Source organism: Python bivittatus, unplaced genomic scaffold (genome assembly GCF_059951505.1).
Source record: "Python bivittatus isolate LINGU-HERP-01145 unplaced genomic scaffold, Pbiv_v1 ctg000850_np1212, whole genome shotgun sequence".
Taxonomy (NCBI): domain Eukaryota; kingdom Metazoa; phylum Chordata; class Lepidosauria; order Squamata; family Pythonidae; genus Python; species Python bivittatus.
This window is the reverse complement of record NW_028277112.1, coordinates 29,485,417-29,506,396: the sequence shown is the minus strand read 5'-3', so window position 1 is coordinate 29,506,396 and position 20,980 is coordinate 29,485,417. Positions and strand designations below refer to the sequence as shown.

The 20,980-nt window shown below is 37.4% G+C and overlaps 1 protein-coding gene across 1 annotated transcript in view; it reads right to left on the bottom strand.

Annotated features, from left to right (window-relative positions):
• The window catches only part of SPTLC1 (serine palmitoyltransferase long chain base subunit 1), a 49,263-nt gene that overhangs the window by 14,113 nt on the left and 14,170 nt on the right, over positions 1 to 20,980 (bottom strand). The window contains exons 4-9 of the mRNA XM_088129797.1: positions 18,738 to 18,831; positions 13,845 to 13,917; positions 7,655 to 7,787; positions 4,003 to 4,132; positions 3,274 to 3,363; positions 1,918 to 2,025 (exon numbers count right to left, since the gene is read on the bottom strand). Coding sequence (XP_087985923.1) covers positions 1,918 to 2,025; positions 3,274 to 3,363; positions 4,003 to 4,132; positions 7,655 to 7,787; positions 13,845 to 13,917; positions 18,738 to 18,831 — 628 coding nt within the window. The remainder of the gene's footprint in view (positions 1 to 1,917; positions 2,026 to 3,273; positions 3,364 to 4,002; positions 4,133 to 7,654; positions 7,788 to 13,844; positions 13,918 to 18,737; positions 18,832 to 20,980) is intronic.

Sequence of the window (20,980 nt, the reverse complement as noted above, 5' to 3'; positions counted from 1 at the left end):
GTTGGTTTGGGGTTCGGTATACTGATAATACCCAGGTTTATAGCTCAATATCAGGCTGCACAGGTGAAGTTGTTGGTGTACTGACCCAGTGTCTGGAGGCTGTTCGGATCTGAATGGGGTGGACCAGACTTTGGCTCAATCCTGGCCAGACTGAGTGGCTGTGGCTGTTTGGCTCCCTGGGTTGGGGACATTTTCATCGTTGGTGTTGGATGGCATAGCACTTCCCCATTTGAGACCAGTGCTCAACTTAGGAGTCTTTCTGGACTCACAGATACTACCGGAAGGGCCGGTAGCAGCTGTGGCCAGGAGGGCCTTTGCACAGGTTCATCTTGTGTGCCAGCTGTGTCCCTTCCTCAACTGGGAGGCCCTTTAGTTACTCACCCTAGTCACCTCATGACTGGATTATTGCAATGTGCTCTACATGGGGCTGCCCTTGAAGACCATCTGGAAGCTATAGCGGTTCAAAATGCAATGGTACAAAATGCAGTAACAGGCGCTTTTTAAAATGCCCATGTGTTACTGCTGCTACATGAGTTACACTAGTTGCCATTCAGCTTCCAGGTGCAATTCAAGGTGCTTGTCGTCACCTACAAAGCCCTTCCTGGCACAGGGCCTGGTTATCTGAGGGACTGCCTATCTCCAAATGCTTCTGCCTACCTGGTACGTTCTGGCAGAGTGGGTCCGCTCCAGGTCCCCTCTATTAAACACTGTCATGTTGTGGGACTGAGGAAGCATGCCCTCTGTATCATGGCCCCTTCCTCAGGAATGGCATCCTCCCAGAGATACAGATGACACCCTCTTTCCTGGGGTTCCAGAAAGCTCTAAGGCCTGGCTCTGGTACCAGGCCTGACATTAATGTGCTCATTAACACAACGTGCCCTCTGTATCATGACCCCTGTTATGGTTTCTTGTTACTGGCTGAGTTTTAGTTTGGAGTGTCTGTGTTGTTTCCTGCTTTAAACTGTTTTTATTGTTTTTTAAAAAACTTTGTCATTTTTTTTTTCTTTTATGTGAAGGGATATAGTTAATTTCTTAACACTGCTTCTGGAAGAATGGTGGGTTGTTGCTGAAAGTCAGAGGCCTAAAAAGCTCTTGAGCATTCAGATTGTACTATATCTGGCTCCTAGCAGTATTTTGTAAAATGATCCAAAGGATTTAAGCATTATGAATTATTATTTTAATTCATTTTTAATTTTATTTAGTGGATTTATATGGGTGCACATCTCATATATGTGACTCTAGGCAGCTCACAAAATTGCAACATGATGTATATATACATATTCTAGAGTCATACTATTAACATATATGGCATAACTATGTTCTTAATTAGTTTTTCTAATTGCTTTGCTGCAATCTAAAGCAAATTCTTGTTAAACTTACAGAAGTTTTTACACAACTATCCAAAATGCAATTGAGGACATTGGAGTAAGTCCTTTAAAGACAGTGATAACTTGAAGATACTTTAAAATACTATTGCCAAAAAGAGTTATCATCTCAATGAAAAGCTGGTATTTAAAAGGAGGATCTATGCCAGAGGCAAGCAATCTTTTTAGGTGATGAGTACTACTGCACGATCATATGTAATGACATGAGTATACACATAAAGTACAATAAAATATTTAAAATTATAAAATGACCAAATTTCCCCTGAGATCTTGTGAGAACACTGAAATCTCATGAGATGAGAATATCTTGTGAAATTAAAAAAAGAAAAATTCTTCTAATCTGAGGTTCCATTAATGTTGTGGGTGCCACATTGCTGACTTAAGCATGCAACAGACAAGACTGCCATATACCCTTTATACATTTTAATTTCTGTAAAGACATTGCTGTAAAGAAGATACTAGATCAAAACTTCTTTTCTTACTGGTTCCTAGCATTAAGCTTTGCTAATATCTAGGTGTGTCACACACTTACGTTTATTCCAAAATGTTCTGTAACTCCTCGTCCATGTTCTCCCAATACTCCAAAGGAGAGACTTTCTTCCAAAAATAATCTCACTTTGTATTTATATTTTAACTTTACCTGCAGATTATGCATTAACAAATGACACAAAGCAATATAAGATTAGTGGATGCTCAGGAGGAGCACAATTTATCAAGATATTCTACCTTTGGCTGCCTTCAGCCCAACACTCAACCTTCATGCATTTTAGTTGCAGGATGTACTGTAGATTTCCACTGATTATGCACAGATGAACAGAGTGAATATTTTCTAGAACCACAGCTGTATTTTTTGTTTCAAACTGACTTTCTGTGGTCTAGGTAAGGTAACCTCAAAGCTAATTGTGTTAGTAAGTTAGACAAATTGCCTATTATGGTATGTTTATATTTTTAATTATTTTATTTTGCCACAATTACACTGAGGTTTGAAAGAAGGATATCCTTCAAAAAGCACACAGACACACTCTAATACATTTTCTCACTAACATGTCATGTGTTATGGAAAAAAGTAGGTTTTTGAGTAGCTAACCATGGGGAATTTTTTAAAAGCACCATTTATAGCCTCCATCCTCAGTATAAAATGACCCCAGGATGGCAGACCTGTCAATATTTATGTTCTATGAAGAAATCTTCCTTTGCCAAGAAACTGAATTTATTTATGTTACATAAACTTGGCAATTGTGAAAGCGTTTTCTTAATTAGTGGAATCTGCTGCTGCTTCAAGCTGGCGGAAATTGTACTAGGCTACGGAGGATACTGACACATTCTCTCATTACTGTACAAAACTTAATGGAATCATCCTTCCAGATGTTGAAGCAGCTATGATTTTAAACCTGATTTTCAAAGTCATAAGCAGTAATGGTTGATTTTAAGAAATTGAGATTTTTCTGATGCTGAATGATTTGATGCTGAATTCTTTTACTTTTCTTCAGCGGAACAGTTAGCACTATGGTTGTAGAAGATGTTTACTACATTGCCTGAAAGTGTAGAAAGTTCAGGGGCTGACCCTCAGAATCTAAGCCTTTAAATTATGGCAAACATCTGGACATTAAGTAACTTCTTCTAGCAGGACAAGAGAATGGACTACAGCAGAACCAGGACAAGAAATATTGTCTTCTGACTTGCCATTGCCAAGTCTGTTCTTCAGCTCTCTGTCTCAGCCATCATCTTATTGGCACCAGCATCAAAGCTGGCATAGGGAAGAATACACTTAATATCTATTCATAGAAGATCAAATCCACTTTTAGTAAGCAACTTAGCATTTTTTCATTTTTAGGTTTGCAGTCTATAAAGCCTGGTGAGTTAGATATTTAAAGAAGGAATTACTTACCAATTCTGGCAGAGGACAAATATCCCCAGTATTAACAAATAACCCCTCTACCACAATAAATTTTCGTGTTACACGGGCTTTTCGAGGATTCTGCAGAGAAACAAGCAATTTAGTATGAATATCTCACCATTTTTTATGAAAAACAATTTTTTAGTTTACTTTTTAAGAGTTATCAAAAGCAGGTAGAATGTTGAAAATTAAGTTATGTTTACTCTATCAGAACTGCAGTAAGCACATTTGTAACTGAGAAAATGCTTTCTATACACAGTAAAGCACTCTTTTAACAAGTATCTTATTAAAATGCTTACTGTTGTTTTTTCTTAGCCTTCTAAAACAAATGTTGATGTAGTTTTACTTCAATAAATATTTTACCCAGAGGAGGAGCATCAAACAAAGAACTGCTAGCTACTATTTTTCTCAGGAACAAAACAAAGTACTGAGCATTTTTACATTGTATTGATTATCAGTGACAATGTGGCTAGGTATGTGCACACACATATAAAAGGAAAAACTGCATCCAATTCTATTGGCAGATTTTTCTCCTGTTTGTTATGTCACTATCTTTCTCAAGCAATGCAATCACTAAATTCAATACTGCACCTAAATCAATTTCAAATCAGGTTTCAGGATGGCTTAGAAGATAAATAATGAACAATGAAGCCATTCAAATATGCTATCTAGTTAAAAAATATTGCTTGTAATATGCTAATTTCCTCAAAAGACTGGTACCTTTTGATCTTCAATCTCTTGCTCTTGTAATAAATGCTCCAAATCAGCCATATCGTTATGTTTAAAAAACTTAATGTTACTTCTGGACGCCTGTAGCCCTTTCTGGACAGCAAAGCAGGCTGCTTCATCACTGTAAATACACAGAGAATTATCTCAGTTTGCTCTCAATTTAGGCTAACTCTTCGAGGCTGATGTTTCTCTATAATGCATGCCAACATATTGGTGCTTCATGTAATTATTTTCTACACCTGCATTCCTAATTAAACTATATTCAGGTATTAAAAAGTTATGAATTATTGTTATATTTTATGCAAGTCATGTAAACAGAGTTCTTAAAAGTGAAACCTTTGCCCATTTTGGCTTATTAGAGCAGGTAAATCAGAGTGAGGTCTAGTTGGTAAAATAAAATCTTATCAGAGCTTATGATTTTAACAATTCTTAAGGAAGTTGTTTTAAAATTCCTTCTTTAAAAGCCGTATTTTTTTCAAGTTTATCATATCTAAGCAAGGGCTTTGACTATGCGCTGGCAATTTTGGCTGCAGGCATATTTTCTTAAAACTAATTTTATTCCTTCCAGTCTGGAAGGCTCCGACCTGAGATAGAAGACAGAGTAATGCTGTTGAGTTTCCTGCTTTCTCAAGAGTCAGTGGTCAATAATATTAACTCTTTGTTTTGGTACTGCCTAATTTAAATAGGACTCAGAGGCAATCTGCTGCAATGTTTTCAGTTCTTTCTTTTGTCTTAGCCCTACAACATGCCCTCTGGATTCATTTCCTCTTCTAAAGTTTTTAACTCCTATATGGACCAGCTGGGCGAGATAATCCAAACACTGACAGAGGGCAAATGACATCTTTATCACTTTAGAAATCCAAGGCAATCTTTCAAAGTTCTGATTTGGCCTCAGAAATCAGTCCATTCTGTAGTACAGTACTGAAATAGACAGAAGCCCTTCTGAAAAAGTTCTTGTCCAACTGCTTTTTGCCTTTTGAAAAGTGGCAAAATCGTTCTTGTTCAATAAGAACTACAAGAACTGGTTTTCAGACTGATTAAGATTAAAGTGACAGTTATATAAACAACCAATTCCAGGCTTCTCATTATTAATGAAGAAAATCCCCTCTCCTCCAGTGCACCACAGGGCTGTGAGAAAGTCTCTGTTCTAATACATAATGAGTTAGCATTGGCTCTAAATTGAAAAGTACAGGTAGTCCTTGCTTAACAACAATAATTGGGACTGGAATTTCCATCACTAAGCAACATCGTTGTAAAGCGCAATGTCACATGACCACACCACTTAGTGACAGCAGTTCCAGCACTTCTGGTTGCTGTTGTTAAGCAAATCCTGCACCATTATTAAGTGTGACATCATGTGGTCGCCATTTGTGACCCCCTGGTGCTTCCCCATTGACTTTGCTTGTCAGAAGCTGGCAAGGAAGGTCACAAATAGTGACCACGTGACTGCAGAACACTGCAACGTTGTAATAGCAAACCAGGCTTGCGATCACAACCACTGGGACACTGCAATAGCCGTAAGTACAAGGACTGGGCATAACTACCATTTGTTCAGCACCGTTGTAAGTTCAAACAGTCACTGAATGAGTGGTCGTTAAACAAGGACAACCTGTAATTTACTTGTTGGAATTCTTCTATGACTAAACTTTCATTTTAACAATCTTGCTAAACAGAACTCTGAATTTGGTCTGGACAAAAATTATTTTCAGTTCAGGCAGCTGCCAAAGACTCTTGGCAGGGACTTTTAGATATTCATAAGCATCTTATGTGAGAACTTTGCTGCTGGTTCTACATTAATTCTGAACATTCAACTGTAAAGGTAAACTAACTGTATACTTTGAAAATTATTTCATTAGGATTTTTTTGTTTTTTGCTTTTTAGTCTGCTACCTTGTTAAATAAACAAGGATGAATTATTGTTGCTGGGCAGTTCTTAACTATTGCAATCATTCAGTGCAACAAACTGCAGCCTGAGGACTACATTCTACCCCCAAAGCCCCTAGGGGTAGCCCCTCAAATTTCCTCGAAATATGGCTACAGAACTAAATTTTAACAAAGAGAAATTAAATCTATTAGAAATAATCTTTTGAACTATAATTAATTTTAATTACACTGAAATAAATCAAACTTACTTTTTGTCCTTTCCTTACTATTCCACTGCGCCTTTGGCATAATATTTTTGCAATTTAATATTTTTTTTGAATAAATAAAATGATATAGATTTTACTTGATATTATTATATCTAAGGTATTTAAGTAGACATGTTATGTGCATTTTTAGTTGTATTGGTCTATGACTGTAATAAACTTTTATTCATCATTCAATTTAATTCTAATTTTAATCAATTTTACTGCTAATTTTAATTGATTTATTGATATTATATTGGATTTTATTTATGAATATTTTGTTTTACTGTAAGCCTCCTACTGTCTACTGCATTTGATGGGGTATAAGTATTGTAAGAAAAAATATGATTTCACCTACTTCACCTACTTTCGGAATGAAGTTCCTTCAGCTTTCAGACAAAGTACAACCCTTGGGCCCAGAAAAGTTTGTGCATTCTTATATTATACAGATCAGAGAAAAAAAAATACTCAAGCTGCAATCCTACACACTTATTTGCAAATAAATTTTATTGAACTCTGGTATTTACTTCTGAGTGTATGGATAGGATTACAGTTACAAGCCCAGGACAAACATAAGCAATTTAACAAAACTTTCTTAGATGAAATTCCTGTCTGATATTAATTTATTCTAATCACTCTTGTCAACTGCACTTTTTTCTTGGCAATATCCTATGGGACAAAGCTTTTGAACAGCTGCTAGTAATTTTTAAAAGAGTTTATTTTGAAACAGCAATCTATTGTAAGAAGTAGTCATTTTAAAAGTATTTCATAAATGATTAAAATTGTAGTTTAACAAGCATCTGAAAATGATATCAAGGCACTGCTTTGAAACTGACAAGATCAAATGAGAGCTCTTAAGTAAAACTTAAATAATTTAAATGAGTTTTGAAAAATTATCCATGACAATTTATCTAAGAACTAGAACACAATGTTCACATTTTTCCTATGAAAAAGCTTATTAAATAACTCTATTTAATGAGATGGGTGGTGACAAATTTGATATATAAATAAAACGCTAGTTAATATATTCAGTAATCTTATTTCATCATAACATTGATTTTTCAAACATGATGGTGATCTTATAATATAAATTTATTTTCTAAAAAAAAAAAAGAATACTAGTTAATACAAACAAGTAACAATTGGGTTTTTTCTCCTTCTCAGTTCTTTCCAATACATTGAATCACATAGAGAAATAAATAAATATACAACTAGAAAGTAATCGTATTAACTATATTTAATTTTCATTAGATTTCAGTACAAATGAAATAAAACTTAATTTTTGTATAGTTCTACCATGCCACTTAAAAGTCTTGTGTCCAGAAAAAACTGTGCATTCTTTTTCTACACAAATGAATGAAGAGCTCAAGATAATAATGCCTATATTGGTCCTAAGATTACTATCTGTGGAATAGAACGCCATAATTTAAATTACTGTTTAATATAAAACTTTAATCTTTAATAACTAGAACTCTCTCACAATATTTTTTCTTTTTAGTATCAGGAACGTGTACATACACAAACAAAATGTCACCCCGTTTTGAATAAGCAGGAATAGCACTGGCAATTGTAGCAAATCCATAAGAATATATGATAGCTTCCTCAGTCTTCATAAATCTGGCAAGTCGGTCTTCCAATTCCAAATGTACATCTGTTTAGGAAGCATAGTTCACACATTTAAGAGCAGAAATCTGGCTTTAAAAATCTCACAAGTACTGAAGGTTATTAACACAACGAAAAATCCACTCAAACTTCCTAAGTTTTTTAGTACTGGAAGTGTGACACCATTAATACTTATTTCCTATAGAAAGTGGAGGGACATATACTGACTGATATCCTATTCTTCTACCTTACACAAAAGCCCAGATCACCTTTTACCTTAACTGGAGCATTCACCATGTGGACATTCTGTTAAATGCTGCCTCCACCACACAAATGACATTCGTTTCTGCAAACATTCCTATATTTAGAGAAAGCCTGTATGCATATTACTACTAAGGTCCAGGCTTGTGTTGAAGTCAACCTACACACAGCTATACAGAGTGAAGGCTTTCCTTCTTCATATATCCCTAATGCAGCAGCAGCAGCAAGGGAATTATTCAGACCGTTCACATACTATGAGTTACAGATAATAGAACATCTAACAAGCTAAAGTCACTCACTGTTCTGTTCTTGTCCCTTAAACTCCACTAGTAATAAAGTAAACACAACTCCAGTAGTGGAAATAAATACATAAGAACAGCCAAGGGTCATGTGGCAACCAGAACAATACCCAGTATTCCAGATGCAGATGTATCATAGAATTCTGTAAGGAAGCAGTTTTATTTTCCTCTCCTTTCCTAATGATTTCTAACAGGATCAGTTTTTTTCCCAGAGTCATTAAGCTATCCACAATGAACCTAAGACCTTTTCTCGGTTAAAGCCAGCTCAGACCCAAGTGCATGTGAGAAGTTCAATGAGACTTTTTGCTTCTATGTCTGTTACTTAACAAGTACTGCAAGGAATGTGAGGTATGAACATGCCAACCAACCCTTTCTTCAAGTGTGTGGAGGGGAAAGGCTTGAAACTTAGGAGTCTTCCACTTTTGGCAACTACATCTAGGGTAAGTGAGTCTGTACAAGGCATGTAAATTATACCTAGAAGAGTATATGAAATGCCAAGTAATGCATTTCAGAAATACAGATTACAGAGCATATAAAATCAGATCACCTTCAGAAATCTGGAACTATCGCTGTTTCTCCTGCTCAAGTTTTCCATGCAGTCAGATGCTCAAAATAAATATACAATCCTTTATTTCAGCTCCAATTTGGATTATGAACATTTCTAAGAATATCTGCTATTAAACATCAAGGAAAAACTTGCACACTTCATATTCCAGTTCTTTCCAGACACTAACCTACTGAACAAGGACCCATCAGAAGCTGAAGATGAGAAGATGACAATATACATTTAAGAGATCAGCTAATTTCTCACCTCAGAAGGCATGTAAGTCACCATACTGAAACCATATACCGTATTTTTCTGACTATAAGACGATACTTTTTTCTAAAATCCTTACCCTAAAAATTGAAGGGCGTCTTATTCAAGGAAGTCAGCCGAGGAGAGAACTGCGCGGTTGCAAAACTGCCCATACTTTGTTTCTGCAAAGAGGCTTCCTCCTATTGCTAGCCTCCAATCACGAGTGAAATAGCTTGTCTCCCAAACAGTCTTCCTCCAATCACGAGCCTTATGTAACTGACGTCAGCTGATGCTGAACAAACCAATTAGAGGAAGGCTGTTTGCAGAGACAAGCTATCTGCAGTTTCACTCGTGCTTGAATGTAATCAGTTATGCAAAAGAGCATGGAAACAGAGCTGCAGAGAGACGGTTTGGACCTCCTCCCACCGAGTGTATCAGGTAAATGTTAACTAATTACTAAATAAAAATGTGTTCTGCACTATCTTTAAAATATTGATTTCTTAATTTTGGGTTGGAAAAGTGGGGGTCGTCTTGTACATGGGGGCATCTTATTGATGGAAAAATACGGTCGTTTTAAAGTAAGTTATCTATACAGAGATGCAGTCATGTTGAACATAGTTAAAAATAAAGTTTCACCCCAAATTTTAACTTCAATAAGGGAGTTAGAAAGAGTTTTACTACCACACACTGATCTGATAAAATTAACTCCTAGTGACTTCATAAACACATCCAAACAATTTTCTTGGCAAAAATATGGAAGTGGTTTGCCACTGCTACCTTTTAGGATTTTTTTTTCCAACTTTAAGACTGTTGCCCTGATATTTCCTAAAGTTCTACCTAAGAATTAACAGATCTGAACCTGGCTAGCTTTCAGAGATCAGCTAAGATCAATTAGGCATGAACACTTATCAGGCCAGTTCTTACAGAGTAAACAATCAATTCATAATGGCAAAATACTATGGTAAGGTGAATAACTGCATTGTAAGACCTGAACATTTCCACATGGCATCATGGAAGCCATTTTAATCATGTATAAAAACACTTGCAAGACTTATATTTCCAGAAAGCCAGTCCATTATGAAGATAAAGTAAATGCTTAGGTGCATAGTACTATTATTGTGTTAAAGAGATGTAAAGGGAATGTGAAATACCATCACATTTTATGATTAAGCACAGACCGGGATTTTCATACTAGGATTTGAATTACAAAAAGCCTGTTTCAGGCCTAGATTAAAATACCATGATTATCACACACATATATTATTTTAGAGTATTTGCATTAATGTGTAAAAAGCTAATTTAAATGCTTCAGCCAGTCAGCAGACTGCCCTCTTGTGGTCTCCCTGAAAGTAATACGTCAGTATTAGACATTTCAATTTTCAACACAGTTAAGCCTCCCTATATAACACTTTCAAAGCTATGAAAATTAAATGAAAGATAAATGAATCTTCATCAGGATCACAAGGTGGGAATAATTAAACCTCAGCATGCCACCCTGCATTTTTCAGCAAAACAACAGCACTGCAGAAAGTTATGTGTGAATTGACAGGAACTGTGGTGGAGTGTATATGAACTGTTTATATTTTTTAAAAGCCTTTGATAAAATCTCTCACCCTCCACCCATCAACTGCTCTTGAATAAACATAGAAATCATAGGAGAAGAGTTCATGTCCTTTTATGGATTGATAACAAGCTAAAGAAAGCAACGAATAGGAATAAAGAGGGCCAGTTTCATATAGTGGTTAAGGTGCTGGCCTAGAAACCAGGAGACTATGAGTTCTAGAACTCCCTTAGGCACAAAAGCTGGCTGGGTGATTCTGGGCCAGTCACTCACTCTCAGCCAAACCCACCTCACAGGGTTGTTGTTGAGGGCAAAATAGGAAGTAGGAGTATTAGGCACGTTTGCCACCTTGAGCTAATCAAAATATATAAAAGGCAGGATAATGATCATCATCATCATCTCCAACGTCAGTTGAAGCAGAAACGTTTCTATCAATCCATCAACAGAGAGACTGCAATGAACCAATCAACACCTGACAAAGAAGAAACAGTGCAGTTCTGGGTGCAGATATGGGACAACCCAAAGAAATTCAACAAGAACGCAGCTTGGATAAAGGAGGTAGATAAGAATATAAAAGAAGCTGAAATGAAAGAACTTGTAATAACAGCAGAAATGGTGGAGAAAAGGGCAAGGAAGATCAAGAATCAGTCAGTACCAGGTGAAGATGAACTGCATGGTTTTTTGTTGAAACAGCTGACAGCTCTGCACTCACTCACTGCCAAGCAGTTTAACAACATATTGCAAGGAAATGAAATTGAAGATTGGTTAACATACAGCAAAACCTACCTGGTAATGAAAGATCCAGCAAAAAAGGCAGCACCAGGCAACTACAGGCCAATTACCTGCTTGCCAACAACTTTCAAATTGCTAACTAGTGTGGTAGCTGATGCAGTCCAACAGCATCTAATTGAAAACAAGCTCTTTCCATCTGAGCAGAAACGAAACCACCCAAACAGCAGAGGGACAAAAGATCAGCTCCTAATTGACAAGATGACTTTGGAAAACTGTAAGAGAAGGAAAACTAACGTGAATGTAGCTTGGATTGATTACAAGAAGGCATTTGGCTCCCTGCCAGATGACTGGATAATCAAGTGCCTAGAAATAACAGGAGTCAGTAGAAACATCAAAAGCTTTGTGCAAAGATCAATGGCACAATGGAAGACACAGAAAGTGGTCAGTGGTGATAGATTGGTAGAGGTTATCATCAAGAGAGGAATATTTCAAGGAGACTCACTATCACCACTACTGTTTGTCATTGCAATGATTCCTCTGTCAGCAATACTGAATAAGTCAGGCCATGGCTATCAAACATCAAAAATATCTGCTAGGTTATCCCATCTCCTTTGCATGGACGATCTGAAACTATATGGAAAAACACCATCTGAAATGGAATCGCTACTCAACACTGTCCAAATATACACCAAGATATCACAATGGAGTTTGGACTGGACAAATGTGCCACCCTGACCATCAACAGGGGAAAAATTGTGAAAACTGAAGGAATCAAGATGCCCAATGGAAATAACATCAAGAGTCTGGATGAAGAAGATCACTATAAATACTTGGGTATCCTTCAGGCTGACAACATCAAGCACACTTGATGCCAAGAGGAGGCTTAGTAGTGAATACATCAGAAGAGTAAAGAAGATCTTAAAGTCCAAACTCAGTGGCGGAAATACCATCAAGGCAATTAACACCTGGGCAATTCCAGTCATTAGATATACAGCTGGAATAGAGGACTGAAGTTGAACTAAAAGTCCTGGATAGGAAGACCAGAAAAATAATGACAATAAATCATGCTCTTCATCCACATAGCAACATTGACAGACTCTACTTACCAAAGAGCATAAGTGGGCATGGAATGTTGCAAGTACACCAGACAAGCGAAGAAGAAAAAAGGACATTGGAAGAATATCTGAAGGACAATGAAGATGTACTGAAGCTAGTTCACCATGAAGGCTTACTGAATATCAAAGAGATCAAACTGGCCTATAAGACTGACCAAATGGAAAATAGAAAAGAGACATGGCAAGGCAAAGTATTCCATGGCCAGTACACACACACACACACACAAAACTAGCAGGCAAAGCAGATAACAACAAGACCTGGCAATGGCTAAGAGCAGGAAAGTTGAAGAAAGAGGCAAAGGGGCTAATTCTGGCTACACAAGACCAAGCCTTAAGAACAAATGCATATTAAGCCATAGTTGAGAAGACAGCAAAAGAGAGCAAGTGCTGCCTCTGCAAAGAAGCTGAAGAAACAGTGGACCATCTAGTTAGCTGCTGCAAGAAGATCGCACAGACTGACTACAAACAACGGCATGACAAAGTAGCAACAATGGTGCATTGGAGTATCTGCAAGAAATACTATTTGCTTGCAAGCAAGAACTGGTGGGACCACAAAACAAACAAAGCAATAGAAAATGAAGAAGCTAAAGTGCTCTGGGACTTTAGAATCCAAACAGACAAGCACCTGCCACACAACACCTCAGACTTAACAACTGTTGATAAGAAAGACAAAAAAGTCTGGAGAGTGGACACTGCAATACCTGGAGACAACAAGAATAGAAGAGAAAGAACTGGAGAAAATCACAAAATATAAAATTAGAATTAGAACAGTTATGGCAAAAATAAGCAAAAATAGTACCAATAGTTATAGGTGCCTTAGGTACGTTCCCAAAACATCTGGAGCACTACTTGAACACCATCAGTCAATTGCAAAAGGCAGCTTTACCTGGAACGGTTTATATTTTGTGACGATACCTTTAATACCATCAAACAACATCTGCCTATCTCAGGTCCTTGGGAAGGATCTTTTTTGGCATTTTTTGTGGATAGGTGGATTAAAAATGCCAAATCCAGTCTAAACATCTGGCTGACTCTGCAACCAACAAGAATATATTAAGCTTGCATGCTGCCTGACTTAAGAATCTGTATCGTGGCCAACGCTTATTGTCTTTTAAATGATGTCTGACTTTGGAAAAAGCAGCAAACTGCCCAAGTTTGCAAATATAGTAAACTATTCAGGGTGGTTAAAAACAAAGATGATTGTAAAGAGCTTCAGAAGCATCTCTTTAAACTGTGTAAACATATCACCAGGGCTTCCAAGCTTCAATTTCTTTACGTAAAGTTATAATCAAGATAGTTATTAATACATTCAATCCTATATTGAAAAGTATGCAATACTTACCAAAAGTGCCATAAAATCCTCTAGGGCCACATGTGCCAACACCATATTTTGCCAGAGATGCCTGGGCTGCATTCTTCAAAAAAGTATAACAAGAAAATCATATTACATGTAAGTCTATTGTAGAATAAAATCATTACTATATTGATATAATATATTATACTTATCTTTTCATATAATCACTATTTATTACATAACCTCTATGCCTGTCTGCATTCCCCCAGGAGTAATTGCCTGTGGCTCATACAGACAGCATGTGGGACCAGAGACCTTTTTTTTTCCATTCTAACATCCTATCACCTTGCACAGCATGAGTGGGTGGGATTTTGATGATCTTAAGAGAAAGAAGATGGTGAAGAGGTAACCTTCTTTGCCACAATTTTGATGGAAGTAAAAATTGTTCCAGAAGCGGGTGAAAAACAAGGAAGAAAGTGAATACAGCTACAAATTAAAGAAATGAAATAATTTGGGATGAAACTGAAGTGAGAGATTGCTGGAAGAAATATTTTTGAGATTTGTATAGGAATGTTGAAGAGTAGAATTAAAATGTTGATGAAAAGGAAATCATAAATGTTTGAGAACACTAAAAAATGATAAGGCTGCAGGTGCAGAAGATGTAACTGGAGAAATGTTAATATATGGATGGGGTCTCTTATACGACTTATTTAATATGTGTGTAAAGACTGCGTCTTTGCCTGATGACTGCAAGAATATCATTTTGGTTCCTTTACTTTCTCATACTTTCTACACATGTGGACCACTAAATAAACATTTGGAAAATGCATGGACCACCAATAAAGCAAACACTCCCTCCCTATATTTTTAAGAGCATGGAAATTTATTTATTTTTTTGGCAAAAGGTAATGATTATGGTCACATTTGTGAACGCCTTCCGTTTTAAGGACCTTTCAACTAAAATTTGTACCAACTTGCTGGTCGAGAATATTGTTCAGTACAAACATCCAAACATTAAAGGATGAGGACTGAAAGAATTTCCATACAATGAAATCTCATTTTTAGATATTCACCACTGTGTTTTCTATTTGCATTTTTCTTAAAAGAAATGGTAGTCACATTGGTACTTATTATACCAACTGTACACTTCAATAAATCAGTTTCCAGCCACACGTTCTTGTGAACCAATTGATTTGGGAGCACACAGGGAAGCGGGGCTAACATCGTAAGCAGGGTTCCACCAGCAGACTGTCAGTGTACACAGGGAAGAACGGACTGAGATGATGAACAAGCATTTGTCAGGTCATCCTGCAAAAGGGAATGCTGTGATGAGGCTCTGAGAGGCTTTGGCCTGCCATTATGAGGAGGCTACGATGGACCACATGGTTGACTTCTATAGACCACTGATAGTCTGCATATGTTTCACTGCCTTAGTGAAACAAAAAAGTAACAAGAGTGAATTTTAAAAAAAGTACAGGATGATTAGTTTAAGTCTGCTTAGGAAGTTGCAGTGTTCTGATCAGAAGGGTATGATATGTGACAATCAACATTTGGAAAATGTAGGTAGCCTTATCTCAGGCAAGGAATATGCAGACCAGAGTTTTTGTTCTTTAGCAGGTTACTGAGAATTGTATAAAAAAGAAAAAGGGTTTTTTTTGTACATTTGTTAATTTAGAGAAAGAGTGTGATAAAGCAAGTACACTTGAATTATGGAACATTATGTCCAAATATGGAACTGAAGTCTGGTTGTAAAATGTGAGAAGAGCAGTGTAAGATGGAAGTAAAGCACGTGTGAGAATGGTTAGCAAATGGTTCAGCAATGAGCAGATTATTCATGAGATTCAGAGGTGCCCAACTCCAGAACGACTCTGGGCAGCCTACACTAGATAGTAAGAGAAGGATATGTAATGTCCTTTTGCTATTTAATGTATTTGAGTAACTCTATTAAGAAATGTCTGTGATGACATTGGAGATGTGCTGCTTGGGAATATGAATGTATATGTACTTTATACACAGACAATGCTATGTCATTTGCTGAGAACTAGAATAAATTGCAGCAAATGTTGGTGAGACTGTACGATGGAATAAAGACAACAAATCTGAAAATTAATATATGAAAGATCAAGGTAGTTGTTTCTGACAGGGAAAATCGGAGTGAATTATTATAAATTATATACATGGAAAAATTAGAGTAACTACATGAATTTGGGTACTTAACAGACTGTTCACAAAAGATGGGAAAATAAATGGAGACATTTTAAGATGTGCAAATGCTGTTAGAAAGGTAGGAGGTAACATATGGTTTGCTGAGAAGAATGAAAGCATCAAAAGAAATGAAATGGCTGTATATATAGAAGTGTTTTTTGCCTACTTTATTATGAAGGGTTGGATATATTAGGAGACATAAAAATAACCTGAATACAGTGGGAAATGGTTACTTAAGAAGTGTGGATGGTAAAACAAGAGATAAAGATTTAAAAATGAACGAGTGAAAAATAAATGAGAACTGATTACAAAAGTATAAAACACTGAGGTGTTTTGATCATATAGAAAGAATGAAGAATTAAAATGCAAAACAAATACATGAAGGAAGAGTGAATAGGCGGAGAGGAGATATTCATGATTGGATAGAGCTAAATTTGAAATATAAATAAATAAATAATAATGAACTCAGAGAGAGAGAGAGAGAGAGAGAGAGCATGCGCGCACCATGTTACAGAACAAAAAGTAACATATGAATCAATGTACAGACACAGCAGAAGCAAGATTGGTTTGAAAGGACAAAAGATACAGAGAGGCATATTGAATGGTGTTGGTGCAACCTAGATTTAGTTACATTTTCTTTTCTTCTCTCTTACCTTCTACCTGTAAGTTCTTTTGCTTACTGTATTTAATTCCTTTTCTCCACTTTATATAATATTGCTTACACCCTCAAGAGGGACTAACATGATGGTTACGTATGTATGCAGGCATGCATACTATGGATGGTCTCACTGCCACAGGGCTGCTGGACTGTTTTGAAAATGAAGACTTGGTTTACCATAAGCTAAATGATGATGTTGTACTCTGACCTCCCTTTAGCCCACCAGGATACTTCCTATTACTCCACCTTATCCTTGTTTTTTTCTGGGAAGATCCTATGACACCTATCTGTGGTCTAGAGGCACTCTTGTAAATAAATATACAGTGGGGCAAAAAAGTATTTAGTCAGCCACCAATTGTGCAAGTTCTCCCACTTAAAAAGATGAGAGAGGCCTGTAATTTTCATCATAGGTATACCTCAACTATGAGAGACAAAATGGGGAAAAAAATCCAGAAAATCACATTGTCTGATTTTTAAAGAATTTATTTGCAAATCATGGTGGAAAATAAGTATTTGGTCACCTACAAACAAGCAAGATGTCTGGCTCTCACAGACCTGTAACTACTTCTTTAAGAGGCTCCTCTGTCCTCCACTCGTTACCTGTAGTAATGGCACCTGTTTGACCTTGTTATCAGTATAAAAGACATCTGTCCACAACCTCAAACAGTCACACTCCAAACTCCACTATGGCCAAGACCAAAGAGCTGTTGAAGGACACCAGAAACAAAATTGTAGACCTGCACCAGGCTGGGAAGACTGAATCTGCAATAGGCAAGCAGCTTGGTGTGAAGAAATCAACTGTGGGAGCAAGAATTAGAAAATGGAAGACATACAAGACCACTGATAATCTCCCTCGATCTGGGGCTCCACACAAGATCTCACCCTGTGGGGTCAAAATGATCACAAGAATGGTGAGCAAAAATCCCAGAACCACACGGGGGGACCTAGTGAATGTCCTGCAGAGAGCTGGGACCAAAGTAACAAAGGCTACCATCAGTAACACACTATGCCACCAGGGACTCAAATCCTGCAGTGCCAGACGTGTCCCCCTGCTTAAGCCAGTACATGTCCGGGCCCATCTGAAGTTTGCTAGAGAGCATTTGGATGATCCAGAAGAGGATTGGGAGAATGTCATATGGTCAGATGAAACCAAAGTAGAATGTTTTGGTCTAAACTCAACTTGTCGTGTTTGGAGGAGAGAGAATGCTGAGTTGCATCCAAAGAACACCATACCTACTGTGAAGCATGGGGGTGGAAACATCATGCTTTGGGGCTGTTTTTCTGCAAAGGGACCAGGACGACTGATCCGTGTAAAGGAAAGAATGAATGGGGCCACGTATCGTGAGATTTTGAGTGAACACCTCCTTCCATCAGCAAGGGCATTGAAGATGAAACGTGGCTGGGTCTTTCAGGATGACAATGATCCCAAACACACCGCCCAGGCAACGAAGGAGTGGCTTCGTAAGAAGCATTTCAAGGTCCTGGAGTGGCCTAGCCAGTCTCCAGATCTCAACCCCATGGAAAACCTTTGGAGGGAGTTGAAAGTCTGTGTTGCCCAGTGACAGCCCCAAAACATCACTGCTCTAGAGGAGATCTGCATGGAGGAATGGGCCAAAATACCAGCAACAGTGTGTGAAAACCTTGTGAAGACTTACAGAAAATGTTTGACCTCTGTCATTGCCAACAAAGGATATATAACAAAGTATTGAGATGAACTTTTGATATTGACCAAATACTTATTTTCCACCATGATTTGCAAATAAATTCTTTAAAAATCAGACAATGTGATTTTCTGGATTTTTCCCCCCATTTTGTCTCTCATAGTTGAGGTATACCTATGATGAAAATTACAGGCCTCTCTCATCTTTTTAAGTGGGAGAACTTGCACAATTGGTGGCTGACTAAATACTTTTTTGCCCCACTGTAATACTAAGAGAAATCAACACATTTTTTCCAAAGAGAAGAAGGAGGAATACTAAAATCACAATTACATTCTAAATTATCATAAGCATCCATGGGTCATTCAAATAGTTCTTTTAACACAAAGGCTACATTGTGACATCTATGGAGGCACTTACTTTAAGCCTTTCATTTTCCAAAAGCCCAAGAAAATTAAATGATGCAAAGTTTATGCATTCCTTGCCATTCACGATAATGTTGTGACCTGGAGGCCTTAAAATATGGGGGGAAAAAATGCAAAGTGAACAAATTTGGGGAACCAGCACAGATTTAGAAGCTCAAAGTATTGTTAAATACAAAAAACAATTGTAGAATTCTCCAATCTGGCTACCTAACTGTAGGGATACTACTTGATGTAGAGGTTTATATATTAGTTAAGAATACTTGTTCTTTTTGCTATTAATACAAACTGTTTTGTTTCAATGTATCATTATCAGTTGCTGAATTCCAAAGGAACCTCTTCATTGCTGACAGTCACACTTTATATCTTTCATGGAATACCTTCATGGAGTTTTTGGAATATATTTAATCTATGTTTTTTTAAAGAAGTATTTTAGTTGAGTACCAACAGTGCAACAACAGAAAATATAATAAACATGCGCCAACTAATATGAAAATTACATCCTAAGAAAAAGGTTTAACATACCACTTAACATCCAGTGTGCTTAAAAAGCTGTTGTTTCAATAGAAGGGACTATCTGTAGCTCAGGGTTGAACTGTGGAGTCCTTGGTGCTCTCTGAGCTTGGTTGTTTGCTTGCAGATGTTTCATTACCTGACTAGGTAACATCATCAGTGCTAGTGAGTGTGGGGTTTGCCCCCTGTTTGTGTACAGTAGCTGGCCCTGTCACTGTTGGTGGGGGTGTGTTTTTCTCCACGGTAGTTCCTTGATTGGGGTCTTGTTTTCTGCTTGATTGCTTGACTAGTGTTAATCTCTGTTTATCCGGCTGTAGGCTGCCGGAGAGGACGCGTTCTGGTCTTTTTGTTTCCTTCTTAGCTTTTTTATTGTCTCTTTTGAACGATGTGTAAATGTGGTTTATCTCTATGTATCTATTGATGGGTTTTTTTTATTTAGCTTGGTGTAGAATGGTCAGAGTTTCCCAGTTGAAACTATGGTTCAGAGAGCATCCATGAACACCAGCTAGCAGCCAGAAGACACGATGAAAACTCCTTAATCTCACAACACATGGACAGATTCAATCATAGTTTCAGCTGGGAAACTGTGAGCTTCCTAGACCAAGCTAAATGCAAAAATGCTAGGGAATTCCTGGAAGCTTGACATTCAGACAAATCAGCCATCAACAGCTACACAGAAATAAACCATATTTACACATCATTCAAAAGAGACAATAAGAAAGCTAAGAAGAAAACAAAAAGACCAGAATGCATCATCTCCAGCAAGCTACACTCAGATAAGCAGGGGTTAACACCAGTCAAACAATCAAGCAGAAAACAAGACCCCAATCAAGGAACTACCAAGGAGAAAACCACACCCCCACCAACACTGGCAGGGCAAGCTATTGCATATAAAGAGAGAGCAAACCCCACACTCACTCGCATTGATGATGCTACCTAGTCGGGTAATGAAACGTCTGCAAGCAAACAACCAAGCTCAGAGAGCACCAAAGGCTCCACAATTTGTTGTTTCATTGTTTAATTCATAGGATGAATTCACATAGGATGAATTGATTTTAATTAAGTCTGTGAAGGATCAATTGACTTGCAAAATAAGCCATCAAATAAAGACAGTCAAATAAACTAGAGAGAAAACTCATTCTGAAGCAATCATCAATCAAGATACTGTGACAATAAACAGTCCTACATCTATTCTAACTAATTTACTGAAGTGCCATACAATAAATATTGCCAGATGTTATTATGGCTTGGATCCCAAGGAAAAGATTTCATCCCTGCCAGTCAGTTTTTACAGTCACAAGACTCACTGAAATGGGGTTCAGAAGAAAGTTGACAAGGCAATGCTTTTGGCTGATGTTGCAACGTCTCTTTTCATTATCTGCAAAGAAGGGGCCTGCACATGGCTGCAACATATTTTAATGTCGAGTTTTTTCCAACTGGTTTTGTGGAACCTTAAGAGTTCCACAAGGACCTGAATGGGTTCCATGGGACTAAGGGGAAAAAAAAAACATTTTAGTACTTGTGGAGTTTTTTTTTTTAACATAGCCCTTCCACAAGAAATTAAGGGGTGTGTGTGGAAACCCTCTCTTTGCAAGGGACTAAGGGAAAATCCTTTGCAAGGAACTCAGCCTTCCCCCCCCCTTCTCTGCTCTCTTGCAGAGAGTTTTCCTTTAATCCCTTGTGGAGATCCCGCCCGCCCCCCCCCCCGTCACAAAGCTACAATGGAAA